We start from the raw sequence: 13,609 nt of genomic DNA on the forward strand, positions 1-13,609 counted from the left end.
TTAGGAATAAAACAGCTTTTATGGTCCTACAGTATCTTGTCCAAGAGGTTATCAGTTAACCCAAACTAACTAATAATTCTGTAAGTTTTATTGCTTTATCACTCTATAATTTTTTAACCAGTTCAGGAATGTTTGTGGTTTATGTTACTGACCAGGGAATGGTTAATTGCCACAATATGGCAAATCAGAAACATGTGACACTGAAACAAAACTGTAGAGTAGTAACTTTGCTTATTGGATTTCTTTGGAAAACTTTGCTTCCTCTCTCAATCTAAAGTGTTACCATATAAGAAATTACTTAATTTTTCTTCTACAGAATGAGTGTCTGCTTAATATAATGTATTTATTTATGTTAGAATCAAAAAAAGGCAGATCCTTTCCTTGGAGTTATTATTCTAGAGGGGGACATTAGACAATACTCCACATTTTATAGTCTCCACACTGTATAGACGCAAATTTTCTGTGATATCAATTTTTAAAGGTCCATAAGTAAACATTTATGCTATAGAGCAAAAAAAAACTGTTGAGGCAATGTTTATACATCTGATGAAACAAATACAAAAACTGTATAGAAAATCCATTGTTACTACAACCTAAGTTATATTTTAACCAAATGTAGCTTTCAGTATATCTCACAGACAAAAAGTTTTCCAGTGACACTGTCATCAGGAAATGAAGCCATACATACAAGCCTATACAGAGTAAGGTGCGCTATATATCAGGAAAAATTAAATTATCACCAATTAAAAATTGTTTCTTAAAGCATTGCTCTTAAAATGTAAGCTTCACATAAGAAAGACTAAATTTGATAATTACACATATTTAAATTAATTCTGCAAATAATTTCCCATCTACTTTGATAAAATGATGTCAAAATCAATTCTATCTACTTCTCAGGGTCCATATCCAAGATCTGAAAGTCCCTTGCAATACTAATCAGTACCTTTAAGCAGAAAGATCCCCTTCCTCTGCCAGCTTGTTTCTGAGTCTTTGCCATGTTCTCATGATTTGCAAGCACATTTTAGAATCACTGAAACTCCATATAGGCAAGGAGACAGAAAAAATTGAGCTTCACTTTTTTCAGTAAGAGTGTAACAGCTGAGCACTTTTTTTTTTTTATGAAGGTGTTTAGATGGTTGGAAATCTTACAGGAATTACGTATACAGAAACCAAGTTAAAGGCTTAAAGGTGCAGGTGCTTGTGAGGACACCCATACAACTGCTGAGTAAGGAAAAGCATGCAAATGCTGTGAAATCAAAATGTCAGTATTTGAAGCACACTTTTTACACTAGTCTAAAAAACTCCACAGCTGCAGCACTACAGAGGAACAAGTTCTGTGGTGCACTTTGAGTTAGTTACCTGTACATTAGTTTGACTGCAGATCCAGGTGCTCAACTATTTACTTAAGGAAAACATAAACTCCCCTGGGAGCTGCACGTACTTGCTTGAAGGCAGCAGGATTGCAGGTCACTTATGTGCTGTTTGAGTTCCTCTAACTATACTCACTACAGCATTTACAGTATACCCCTGGCAGAGCTGAAACACTGCAGCTCTGCTGGTGTGGAGACTGTGTTGATTAAAAAATCTTTGATATGTACTGTGCCTTCATATGGGACTGAGGATGACACAGCACATGGCAGGTCACACAGCATGCCATCTATGGGAACAGCTATAGGATACAGGAAACAGTTTTCCTAAATATCTCCCAGATGTTATTCAAACCATTTATCCTTTAGATGAACTAAAGATATTATACTTGAAGAGAATATAGGTTTATACATAAATTTCAATAATTAATTTGGAAAAGAATTGACTAACAGGATTAACTGAAACTATACAAGAAAGATAAAAGTGATTCAAAACCAGTCTCCTAGTAGCTCCATTTTCAAAACTCCTCAGACCAGGGTACATTGAGTGATGATGACTCAAACCAAAGAAACAGATAATGGAAGCTCCAGGTAATTCAGGTAGATACTGCTATGGCTATATATATGAATATATGGCTATTTTCAAGACATTAGAGCTCCTTCCAGCCATAGGTGACTTTTAAAAGAAAAACACACCAACACATTTCAGGAGACCCTTTCTGGGTTTTTGACAACCAGAGTTGGGAAAATGTAGGGCACTGAAGCTGGAAAAGGTATGAAGGATGGGAGAGATAAACCACAGAAGCCAGAACAGAAGTGAGAAATGGAACCAGAGCACCACAAAAGAGAGCAAGGGAAGTGTTCACAGTGAATTTTGATAACTTTAGAAGAAAAGGATCTCAAAAACTACTTTTGGAGAGTTCACATCTTTGTGTAGATGATCACTGACAAAAAAGCCAGACATTTGAATAAACGCTGTTCCCTGCCTCTATTATTTTAAGTTGTCTTGATTTGATTCTCTGCTCCAGAAAGCTCAAAAAATTAAAACAAATTGCTACACATAAGCAGGAGGGCATGCAGTAGTTTATAAGAAATTTCAAGGCAACCTGCCTTGGGACTGATCCAAGCCAAAGCCATCAGTAACTCATTTACCTTTCCTAATCTTCACACACAACAGTAAACATAAATAAATGTTGCTAATATGCAATGCTCTGTACACACAAAGGAGGTGCAAAAAAGCCAGTTAAATTTTAGAAAGAAATGCAAGAAATAGTACACTAAGATAGTTGAGAAAAACACAAGCTGTAGGCTCCCATGCTTCAAAAGGCTTGAGAACTATCAGACAAATGACAATCATAAAATATTTACATATAAACATTAACATGAGACACAAATTAATCTAGTAGACTATACAGAGAGAAAGCAAGCAGGGAATGTGTGTCCCTGTACAAACCAGAAAGCTCCCAGCACCTCGGGCCCTTCATATCTGCAATAGGACTTTAAGGAACTATGAAGAAAAGGCAGCATATGGTTATGCAACCTTCAGGAAAAAACATAAGGCATTACATATGTGACAATCACCCGGTGTGAGGAGCATTCACAACAAACAAGCAAAAGGGTTAAAAATAACAGCTCCTGAGACTATGCATGACACCTAAACCCAGGGAAAACAGAGGGACAAAAAAAGGAAGGGTTAATTATTTAAGGGATTACCAGGCAGGTTTGTTTCTGGGGTTTCAGCTTTTAGCAACTAGATTGGCACACAGGGGAGGCCAACACATTGTGAAGATTAATCTTGGGCCAATGGAGAGTCTTTCAAGGAACGATATTTAAAGAAAACGTTGCATTCTGAGTTGCCCTCGCTTTCCATTAACTGTAAAATGTGTGACATCCCTAAATTAACTGTAGCCTTGGTGAATTCTCTGCACAGACTGCTTTCCTGCAAAACACAAATTTAGGAACAGTTGAGTTGTGGTGTTATTCTAGACCTCTATGCTGTTAGCAGACAAGAAATGGGCCAGACAGTATGAGAGAGCTCCTACACAAGTACAACGGCAAATTTCTCAGAACAAGGCTATATTGTATGCTCATGTATGTTAAGGGGAAACCAGACATGCAAATGCCAAGGAAAACTGGACTAAAATAAGGAGGACAAGCAGCTGCACTAAACAGTGTTAACCTGCAGTTATGTTACTGCAGGTCTCTGGGCTCCAAATAGCTCATGCAAAAGGCTGCCACTGAATCACAGAAGTTGCACAGCAGTCTCTTGTTCCAGAAGATTGACTCGTGTAGACTATGCAGTGCAGAGGGCTAAATGCTCTGCAAGCCAGATTGCTTTGAAGGGCAGGAGTTAAGCCATGATGTGTCAGCTGAATTCTCTGAGAAGCAGAACAGACAGACACAAGGAGCCTGGAGGAGCCCTAATAGGTTTTCAGTTCACTTCTGTGCTGTGCAGGACCCAGGCTTACACCCATCCCACAGATGCCTGTCTACCTGCACTGATAACCTCTCATATCCACAAGATCTCTCACCATCCGATTTCAGGGTTTGAAGGTTCTAGCAGCTTTTTCTACTACATAATTCCCATCTTTTTTTGTTATAAATCAGGACAACTGCTTGTCTTCCAGTTGTCAGTGTGTAAAGCAAACCACAATACTCCCTTTACAGCCTCTTCTATACTCTGTGACTTGTCATGTCCCTCCCCTGCTCAGTCTCCTTTTTCGCAGTTCCAGCCTCTGCAACTTTTGTACACTGTTTACATTTTCAAAGCCCCTTATTCTCTTTTCTGGAATTAAATTTGCCTTAAAGCACAACCTATAAATGCAGGCTGGAGACCCAGTACTGTTACAGAACACTGACTGGTGAATGAAGCTGGACAGTAGTACCGTCAGTTTTATGAAACATGACACACACACACAAATGACCAGGGAAGTGATGATGATAAAAGAGTGCTTAGGTTCTTTTTTTTTTCTATTTGTTAAGAATCAGACTTTTTGTCTAATTTACTATAAGGAAAACTAGTACCTTAAGAAAAATTTTAGTTATCAATGATGATTAGCTACAATGTAAGTTTGTTATCCAAGTATTTTTATAGTTAGTTTTACAATATATAATCACATATCTATTCTGTTAAATTGCTGCTTTTACACATTTCTTAGTTTTAAATATATTCCTCTAAACTTGACTAACTGTACTTACCAAAGGAATAGGATAACTATATAAAGATCAGTGACTGGTTCAGCATAAAAATCACAAACTTTCCTCCAGCCTTTCATGTATGATCTGTTAATCTTATGCATCATACCTTACTATAATAAGGCAGAGCCCACTTATTATCAGCAGCTCGCTCTGGGACTTGGATTCCTCCTACCCTCCTTTAAGGGAGCACAGAGGGGCTTTAGCCGATCATCCCACCGGGGGAGTCATTCCTTTTTTCCAGGGAGCTCTTTTTTCCCAGCTACTTGAAAGTAATGTGGGGACTGCTTGTTGGTGATCCCTTCTCAAATTTGGTGACCTATCTACACAGGTGACCTGTTTGTGTTTCAGATACTAGAACGAGCAGCATCTGGAGCCCTGAGACTCCTTCCAAAACTTCAGAAATCCTGCAGTTATAAGTAGCTTTACCTGAACTTCTTCTTTCTGTCTTTCAAGTGTCACAATGTTAAAATGTAGATGTACAAATGCTAATGTTAAATCAACAATGCAAATATGAAGACAGAATGAAATATGAAGCCACAACCCCCAAAATTATGTAGCACCAAATGAAACCCTCCTTTTTATACAGCTGAATAAATGTAAATTGACATCTTAATAGGGTAAATTTGCTAAAGCACCCTGCTTTGAAGAGCTTACAGTCTAACTGTATGCAATACACAAAACTAGTGGAACTTGATGCATAGTGGTAAGAGTAAAAACCAGGAGTTATACACTTAATAAAGCAGCTGTGTACTTTTTTTTTTCTTTATAAGAACATTCTGTATCAAAATTAACATAAATGTGAAAACTGGAATGAGACAGAAAGCTAACAAAAAGATGCCTGGCCAGGAATTAATAATTCCAAACTCCTACAAAAGAATATTGTATAACATGAAAGAAAACAATGTGGAATTACAAAAATTCCCATCTAATTGAATAACAGGAATGTCTTTTTAATGATGCAAAAAAAATGAAATGGAATGAGATCAAATTATCTTTATTTATTAGCAAAACAGGCATTATGGTCTTACATTTTCTCACATTCATGTTGGAATATTTAATTTAAGAACCTTTGTATTATACTACAGTCTCTGAGTCAATAACCAAAACATGTGCCTTCACGCAACAACACAAAATTAATTCTACATTTAGGCATTAAGCAACTCAGTCTGTAGATCTGCAAAGCGTGGGTTTGGGGTTGTTTATGGTGCTTTGGGGTTGTTTGGGGGTTTTTTGTTGTTGTTGTTAAAAGCACAGCTTAGCAGGCATCCATCTGCAAGGCAGTGTAACTGCAGTGCTCAAAACCTAGGAAGGAAGTGGAAGGTGACTTGAATTATTCCACCACAGCACAACACAAGACATGCTACACAGCCAGGGGAGAGAGCAGCATTCTAAAACAGAAAAGATCGGTTTCTGGGTGCAAAACCATACTGTCCAGATCCTCTCTTTCAGAGAAACTCTACATGATTCAATTCCCTGATGAATATGTTTTGAAGAGAGTATTAACCTCTTCAGCCCAAAAGTAAAGACAGACTTAAGGACAATCGCAGTAACTTGTTCTGGCAAAGAGTTTACTGCCACCAAAAACTCTTCTGGACCACATCCAATAAAGAGCAAATGTTTTCTTCACAGATTTTGTATGTTGACTACTACTGACACCAGGTCAAGGCAGCTTCACTGACTCTTTCAGGGATGAATATGGCAAGAGAAAACATGATCTTTATTTTTATAAAGCTGTTGTTTGGCACTGTGTTAATCTACAGTAAATACAAGAAGACACCACAGTGAAACAGACCTGAAATACTTGTAAGAAGCAAAAACCTAGTATGACCTGACCAAAATAAGCATATCTAAGTAAGGCAGGTTTTTCTCATTTTGCTGAAGCAGGGACTTTTTATCATCTTTTATCACATTTGGCTACTAGTTACAAATTCAGCTTTTTCTCCGTGGTTACCCTCTGACATCTAACTTGGCCATCTGGAACAAATTCAGAAGGAAAGAAGAGAGGATGAGAAGGAAAGAGATTATGCTTATAATGCAAGACACCACTGCTTCTACTGAGTGCAATATGCACTTAATAGGAATGGAGGAGAGGATGCACAGCTGCCTCTCGTGTCTGTATCAACACTATGGTTGCTTCCAGCTCCAGTGACTAACAGCACAATAATTTATAACACTTTTTTGCCCACAAAAATAATGAATAGTGTTAATTTATAGCACTCATAGAACACATAACGTCAGCTCTCATAAGTATGTCAGATAAGGAAATACTTTTCCCACTAAAATTTATATGAGAAACTGAGACATCATCTAACTGAGGTGAGTTAATGTGGTTAACCTGTGTTTTATCTATGGAGAGAGAGAAAATGACAACTGGCAAGAAGGTAATTCAGATCCTAGATGTGTTAAAATGCCCTTTGGAGGTGGACCTCTCTCTGCTGACCAAAGCAACGCTCCAGGACAAAAAGTTGTGCACCTGCATAGATGAGGCAACTAAAATGGTGTGGATCTGCAATAAACATCTGAAATGTATCAGAACAACAGTAGAGCTGGAAAAAGAGTATAAATTTCACTGTTCCCAGTCCTTAGCTTTCCAGCCTGCATGTAAAGAACAAAGACTTGTTCTGTACAATGCCTGCTCCTACAGTCCTTTTGTGTGCAAAATACTTCACTGTTTCCCACAGCAGAAACAATGTCTGGCTGGAAAAAGGTCACTGCCATAAAAGTAGCGACATCTTTAAATCAAAGCTTTGTGATGAAGCTTGGCACAGTCCAGACAGCAATTTTCTGACACTTGCTTATTTAACTCTTGGAAAGCTAAAACTGTTATTTCCACAGTCTGTAAACACAACCTAAACTTCGCACTGCTCCCATTCAATTAACTGTAAAAACTGAGAGGCGGTCGAACAAGACTTGGAGTGGAAGATGTAGCCTTTTAGCCATGTACTTATTTGAGACTACTCCTTCAGTAACTGAAAGGACAAAAATCTTGTAATACCAATTACTTATTGCAAGTAAAAGAGAAACAAAATTTCCAGTACATGTTGGATTTGCTGCTGTAAGATGTGAGGAGCCTGAAACCACATTCAGTGAGATTTTTTAGCACTAAAAGTTACAATCCTAAACTTAAATTTTGTTATCTAAAAAGAAGTTGCCAGTTTGAAAGAGAACTAAGGTATGAAGAACTCCACTGCATTAATGGGAGCTGGCTTTGTCTAGTCCTTTATGAACTTTGCTTTAAAAGTTCATGCTGAGTTGTTTTTAGACCCCTTCCTTCCAATAGACCAGCATTACCACTACAAAATCTAGCATTTCATAAAGTGTATCTGTCAGATTCTTCTCAATGGTCCAGAAGTTGTCCACATGGGGTAAGATTGATACTTTTTAATTATTGACACTGATGTGCTGAATAATGCATGGCCTGGAAGGCATTTTTTAATATAAAAGGAATGATGCAAAAAGTTATTCCATGACAAACAGAATAAGTAGGTCTTTATAAACTGGCTAGAAGGTGGAGCAAGATGGAACTAATAGCAGCCCACAGATTTCATCTGGCTAAAGATACAATCCATCTCAGTGGAATGACAGAAAGCAGGACAAAGGCAATACAAACCCCAGCACTCAAGTATCTCTTACTGCCTAGACACAGCTAGATGTAAAGATGATGACAGGGTTAGTCAAGAAGCACATGTGCAGCCAGGTATCTAGAGGAGGGAGTTCCTGCCATCTCCGTATGAATCACAAGCAGGGCTTCAAAACTGGAATCTGGTCTCCCTCACTGAGGAGCATGGATTTAATTAGCTCTTTCCATCACTGTGAAAGACATGAATGAATTATAGTAATATTTTATGCTCTTAACTATTCTGTTGATGAATCCAAAATACAGGCAATTACAGATCTAAACATAGTCCCTTACAGTTCACAGAAATCAACTCAGCTAAGCAACTCAGGAAGAGAGGGAGGAAAAGAAAACACACAAAAACCTGAATCCACTTAGTGACCTGACTTCAGTTCTGTATGGTAGTACTATTTTAGTTTGAAACAAAGCTTTTCTCAAGAAGTTCCATAACTTTTTTATGAATAGTTGTATTCATATATGGTCTAGTTTGTGAAAGCAAAGTAAAAATTAAGCAAAAATAATGCATTTATTGACTTATCAAATTTCTTCATCTCATATCATCTCTAAAAGATACTGTCCAACAAATCATTTTGTAACTAAAGTGAGATGTCTGGTTTGATTTAAAACTTGAAATGTACTTAAAAGTGAAAGATGAGCAAAAGCCAAAGAAAAGAGCCATTTGTTTAATCATGCAGAAATAGTGCATCAGTGTCCCGCCCCTTATCTGAAGGGAGCACATTCAACGCCACAGGATACTCCGTTCTCCCTTTCCAGCCTCACTTTTTGCTGAGACTGACAGCAAACATGTCAACTCTGTGAACATTGCTGGGAATGTGGAGCTTTATTCCCCTTCAGAATGAAGTGAGAAAAGAAAATCCTTTCCCTCTAACACATCAGGCAATGGCAATCACGTACTGACACAAACATGATCAGAACCAGAAGCAATCCTTTTTTCCGCATCCATAAGAAATTAATGTTTGTTCTAAGTTATATGATTTTTATTATTAAGCAAACTATTTTTTTCCTGACTAAACAGGCCTGGACTTTTAAAAGAGAGATGGAAAACATCATATCAAGCAGGAAGGTAAAGTGTAAATTAGGTGCAAAGTTATGTGAAATTTGAAGACTGGTACTGGATGTGAGATCTGTCAAAGGCAAATTCCCAAAATGCATACACTGTTCTTTAGAAAGACCCAGAACCAATCAGTGCCAAAGAAAGCAGCGTTTGGTAATAACTTCCAGCAATAAATATCAGCATGTTTTAAAGTTTGTTTTCACAGGTTTCTCTGTCTCAATATTGATTTTAGGAGAATATTTTGATCAAATCCAAAATAGCAACACAAAAATAAGTGCTGAAATGGAGAGGGATAATCCTGTCCTTAATGCTGCTATTGAAATACATACTTTTGCACAGCCTAGAAGTGAGAATCCCACCAAGATTTCTACAGATGGTCTGGGTAGGAAAGACAGCAGACATGATCTCCCAAATACATAAAACGAGAAAGGGAAAATAAATCACCATCAGAAACATAAAATTAGTTAGACACAAAGTGCTGTCAAAAGCATAAAGCAAATAAACGGGGGGGAAAAAAAAAGGAAAAAAATCCCCTCAACCTCCTTCGTATTTATGGCATTAACAGGGATTACTTGTAACAATAGCGGATTTTTTTAAAAATGGTAGTGTGTTTCAAGTTGCCAGCATGCTTTTAATTATGTTTAGAAAGTTAAAATCTATTGCATGAACTAGACAAATTAAGTCATTCAAAATCATAATGAAGTTGCTGATTCGTTAACATTTTTAAACCTGCAATTTACATGCTTAAATGCATTTTTAACAATACCCTTTTAATACTCAGAGTCATTCACACTGGGAACTCCAATACACCGATTGATGTTACAGTTTATAGTATTTCAAAGAGCACATTTGGGTCTCTTGAGTTTATATTTTAACATTGTCAAAATACATATCCTCATAAGACAGAAGAAGAAATTCGAGCCTTGATGTACACTAAAACTGACCCAAACTGCCTGGAAACAAACAGGAAATCCACAGATTTTTAAGGCCAGAAGGGACCGCTGTGATTGCCAATCTAACTTCTGCACAAAGGAGCCTGTACGATTTCACCCCAAAAATCCTGCAGCAAGTGTTCTGAAACTGAATTACAGTTAAACATCCAGCACAGAAACATCCTTAATGTAAATCACCTAAATCAGGATTAAGACTTAAGATGTGAAAACGGTCTCAATTTTCCTTTTGTAAACAGGTAGAACACATGAGCTTCACCAGTACATCAGGGTGACACGTTGACAGCACAGCAGGATGAATTATTAAGGATGTTACTCCTCCGTACACGTTTCCACCTTTACTACACATAATTGCAATCAATTATAATGAATGACAGGATGATCCATTAAAATATTTCAGTTTTGAAAATTCATTTCTACACTGTCATGTGTTAAAATATAAACACAAAATCCCATTTGTTGTTTTTTGCATGAAAATAATTCTAGCAATCTGCATGTTTTATCATTATTTACATAGTAAATGTTAATTCATAACTAATGAAGGGTTACTCCTACAAGGAAAAGAACTCAAAGTCATATCAACTATATCCTCATTTCTGTTGTGTAATATTCGCTTTCTGCTGCTTCCCCCATATTTTGTATCATCAGATCCAGGGATATATCAGAGCACGCATCTGGATAGATGAGCTAAATAAAAAAAGGTTCACATACCATTTATTCTATTAGCACATAAAAAAACTTTAAATCAGTGTCCTATTTGCAAGCAAACTGATATAACCAAAGGTATACAAGTGTTTTCAGAGTAAGAATTTGCCTTCATATATTTCACAATTCTTGTTTGAACACTGGAAATCACATTTTCCAAAGCTGCTGCTACTCTTGCAGCCATCACAAACTTGAGGTGAGAAGGGGCAAAACATAAGGCTCTTTGTCTTTCCTTAAATGCTGCCATACTACAGCCATAAAGACAGTAATTTTACATTGTATTAAAGAATGGAAATCCAAGTTAATTGAAATCACATTTGAAAAAAACCACACGTTTAAATCACCTTCAAAACACAACTCCTATAACTTTTATTTAAACTTGGCCTTGAAACTTAGTTGTTTATTTATCCTGCTACTGATACCTGAAGTTTATCTGCCAAACATGTAATGAATAATAATAGACTAAACTATGGTTTTAAAATTTACTGGCATCTGTAAGAGAGCCTTCTCACAAAATTAAATGCCAAGCTTTTCTCTTAGTGTCTGTTCAAAATCTCTGATGGCTGATCTTTAAAAAAAAAACTATTTGAGGCCAAATTTGACATAAGTCTTAAAACATTGCATAAAATTACTTTTAAAAACTACTATTGTAAGAGCACAGATTTTTCTCCCATTTTCAGTGCAAGAGAAAAACGATTTCCATTCCCCATTAAAACATTTTTAATTTGAATTTGTAAGTACCAGAAATCAACAATCTAACACAATGAAGACGCAATATGAGATATGAAGCTTCATAGCCCACCTTTCTTCTTGACTGGCATTCTTCTTCCTACTTCTGAATCTGGTTGCAAGCACTTATTTACAGGTACTAACAAAGTACCACTGGAGCACTCTGCGAGGTCAAGAATTGGCTATCTACTGCAGAACACTTTTACAGTTCAGTAAGGAAAAGCAGCTTCAATCTTCATTTCTATGAATACTTGCTGTTCCCGTGTATTGGACTTCTGATGCTTCCCACAAATAAGAAAAAAAAAAAAGGGGGGGGAGAAAAGAAGCTTTTTGATTCTTTTTTAAGAGATGTTTTCAATTTCTTTAAAATATATCTGAATCTATAAAAATACAAGGGCAAATGTTCCTTGGCAATATAAAACCTTATTATAACTCCTCTTCTGGCAGCAAAGTTTGAAAATTAAAAGATTTTATGCAATACAATTAAGGCACAGTCCATCTCTAGGCAGCTGTCTCAATACTCCACCTGTACATGCTCAAAAACATATCATTTGCAGGACAAAAATGCCCAAATAATCCAAATAAGGAGGAAGACAAAAACAATCCAAAGTGTCTCTTTAACTTCTTGAATTAATTTTGCTAGCTATGTATTAGATGACTACACAGGAGACTGAAAAGGTCCCTTTTTCCTCACCAGACAACAGCCTTCAAATATCACCCTCTTACCCAACAGAAGTCACTGGGCAGTCACTTTCATTTTTATTATCTGCAAGCCACCCAGCCTTACGGCTTTAATGTCCCTCTGATCCTCCCATGTATTAAAAGAGGATTGAAAATGAGGAAAGCAATCCCTTGACCTGGAATTATTAAAGTGACAGTGCTGCTCACTGGGCACTTGGGCAAAGCAGATTGCTTATACTGGAGCCATTTACTTCATGCCATTCCTTCCCTTGCACAGCAGCAGCCACCTCATGAAAGAGGAATAAGCAGAGTTAGAAGAAGAGCTTCACAAATGGTTCATTTTCAGAGACAATGAAGTATTAATGAAATAAAAAGCAAGCCATGAGATCAGTCCGGAGCTTCCCACTCAGAAGCGCAGCTGGTTGGCTTCAATACGAGCCTCTCTCTCTCTCTCTCCCTTTTTCTGGAAAAAAAAAAAAAAAAACAAAAACAAAAAGAGAAACAGAAACGGGATGGATTTTCCTCATCTACCTCGTTAAGGAAATGTATGAAAAAGGCGAACAAGCTTCGAGCGCTTCCCTTCCCCGCGCGAAGGAGGACCTGCGATGCACATGCCGGGGCTTTGCTTTGCATCGTCTGTGGGCGACGGGAACCGTGTTTGCGAAGGGGGCGGCTCTGCTTTGCTCTTTCATGTTCACAGCCGGAATCTGTCCGTCCCCGCATCCCCAGGCAGGGGCGCCAGGGCTCTCCTCCCTCACCCCTCTCTACCCACCCATCCTTCCCTCCCCCAGCTCTCCCGAACCCAAGGGGGACTGTGCTGCGTTCCGAGGCGGGACAGGGCACAGAGGCTGGCTGGGTCGGGGGAGAGTGGGATGGGGCACAGGTGAGCTGGAGGAGCCGGGCTGGGTTTAAGGACGAGGACAATCCCCCCCACGGTTGCCGAGAGACAGGCGGGACGCAACTGCAGGATGAAGGAGGGGACGGCGGTGGGGTGGAGCGAGACGCAGCCGGGACGAGGGGCGCTCGGAAGGGCGGGACGGGCAGGGAGCACAAAGGAGCCGGTGGCGAGGGAAGAGGGCGACGGGTGGGAGGGGTGCGGGGGCTGAGGGGGGGCGGACGGGGAGAGGGCGCGGGCTGAGGGGAGCGGGTCAGCGGGTTACCCCGAGGACTGGGCCTCCCCCCGCCGCAGGGAGGGGGAGTCCCCGCGTCCCGGCCGCCGGTGCAGGGTCCGCGCTCAGCCCCGCCGCCATCGAGGAGCCGCCGCCATTCGCCACCCCGGCAACCAGTG

The 13,609-nt window shown here is 38.8% G+C and overlaps 1 protein-coding gene across 9 annotated transcripts in view; it reads right to left on the bottom strand.

Moving 5' to 3' along the window:
• The window catches only part of DLG2 (discs large MAGUK scaffold protein 2), a 1,004,454-nt gene extending 990,851 nt beyond the window's left edge, over positions 1-13,603 (bottom strand). For 3 of the 9 annotated variants that reach the window (XM_051779210.1, XM_051779204.1, XM_051779229.1), the window contains exon 1: positions 11,714-13,603. In XM_051779210.1, the coding sequence (XP_051635170.1) occupies positions 11,714-11,732 (19 nt within the window). In that variant the 5' untranslated portion in view covers positions 11,733-13,603. The remainder of the gene's footprint in view (positions 1-11,713) is intronic. The other 6 variants (XM_051779207.1, XM_051779208.1, XM_051779205.1 and 3 more) reach the window with 2 other exon arrangements.
• Positions 13,604-13,609: the final 6 nt, after the last annotated feature.

This window comes from Manacus candei, unplaced genomic scaffold (assembly GCF_025592945.1).
Source record: "Manacus candei isolate 608988 ecotype Guabito, Panama unplaced genomic scaffold, ASM2559294v1 h1tg000014l, whole genome shotgun sequence".
In the NCBI taxonomy this organism is placed as follows: Eukaryota; Metazoa; Chordata; class Aves; order Passeriformes; family Pipridae; genus Manacus; species Manacus candei.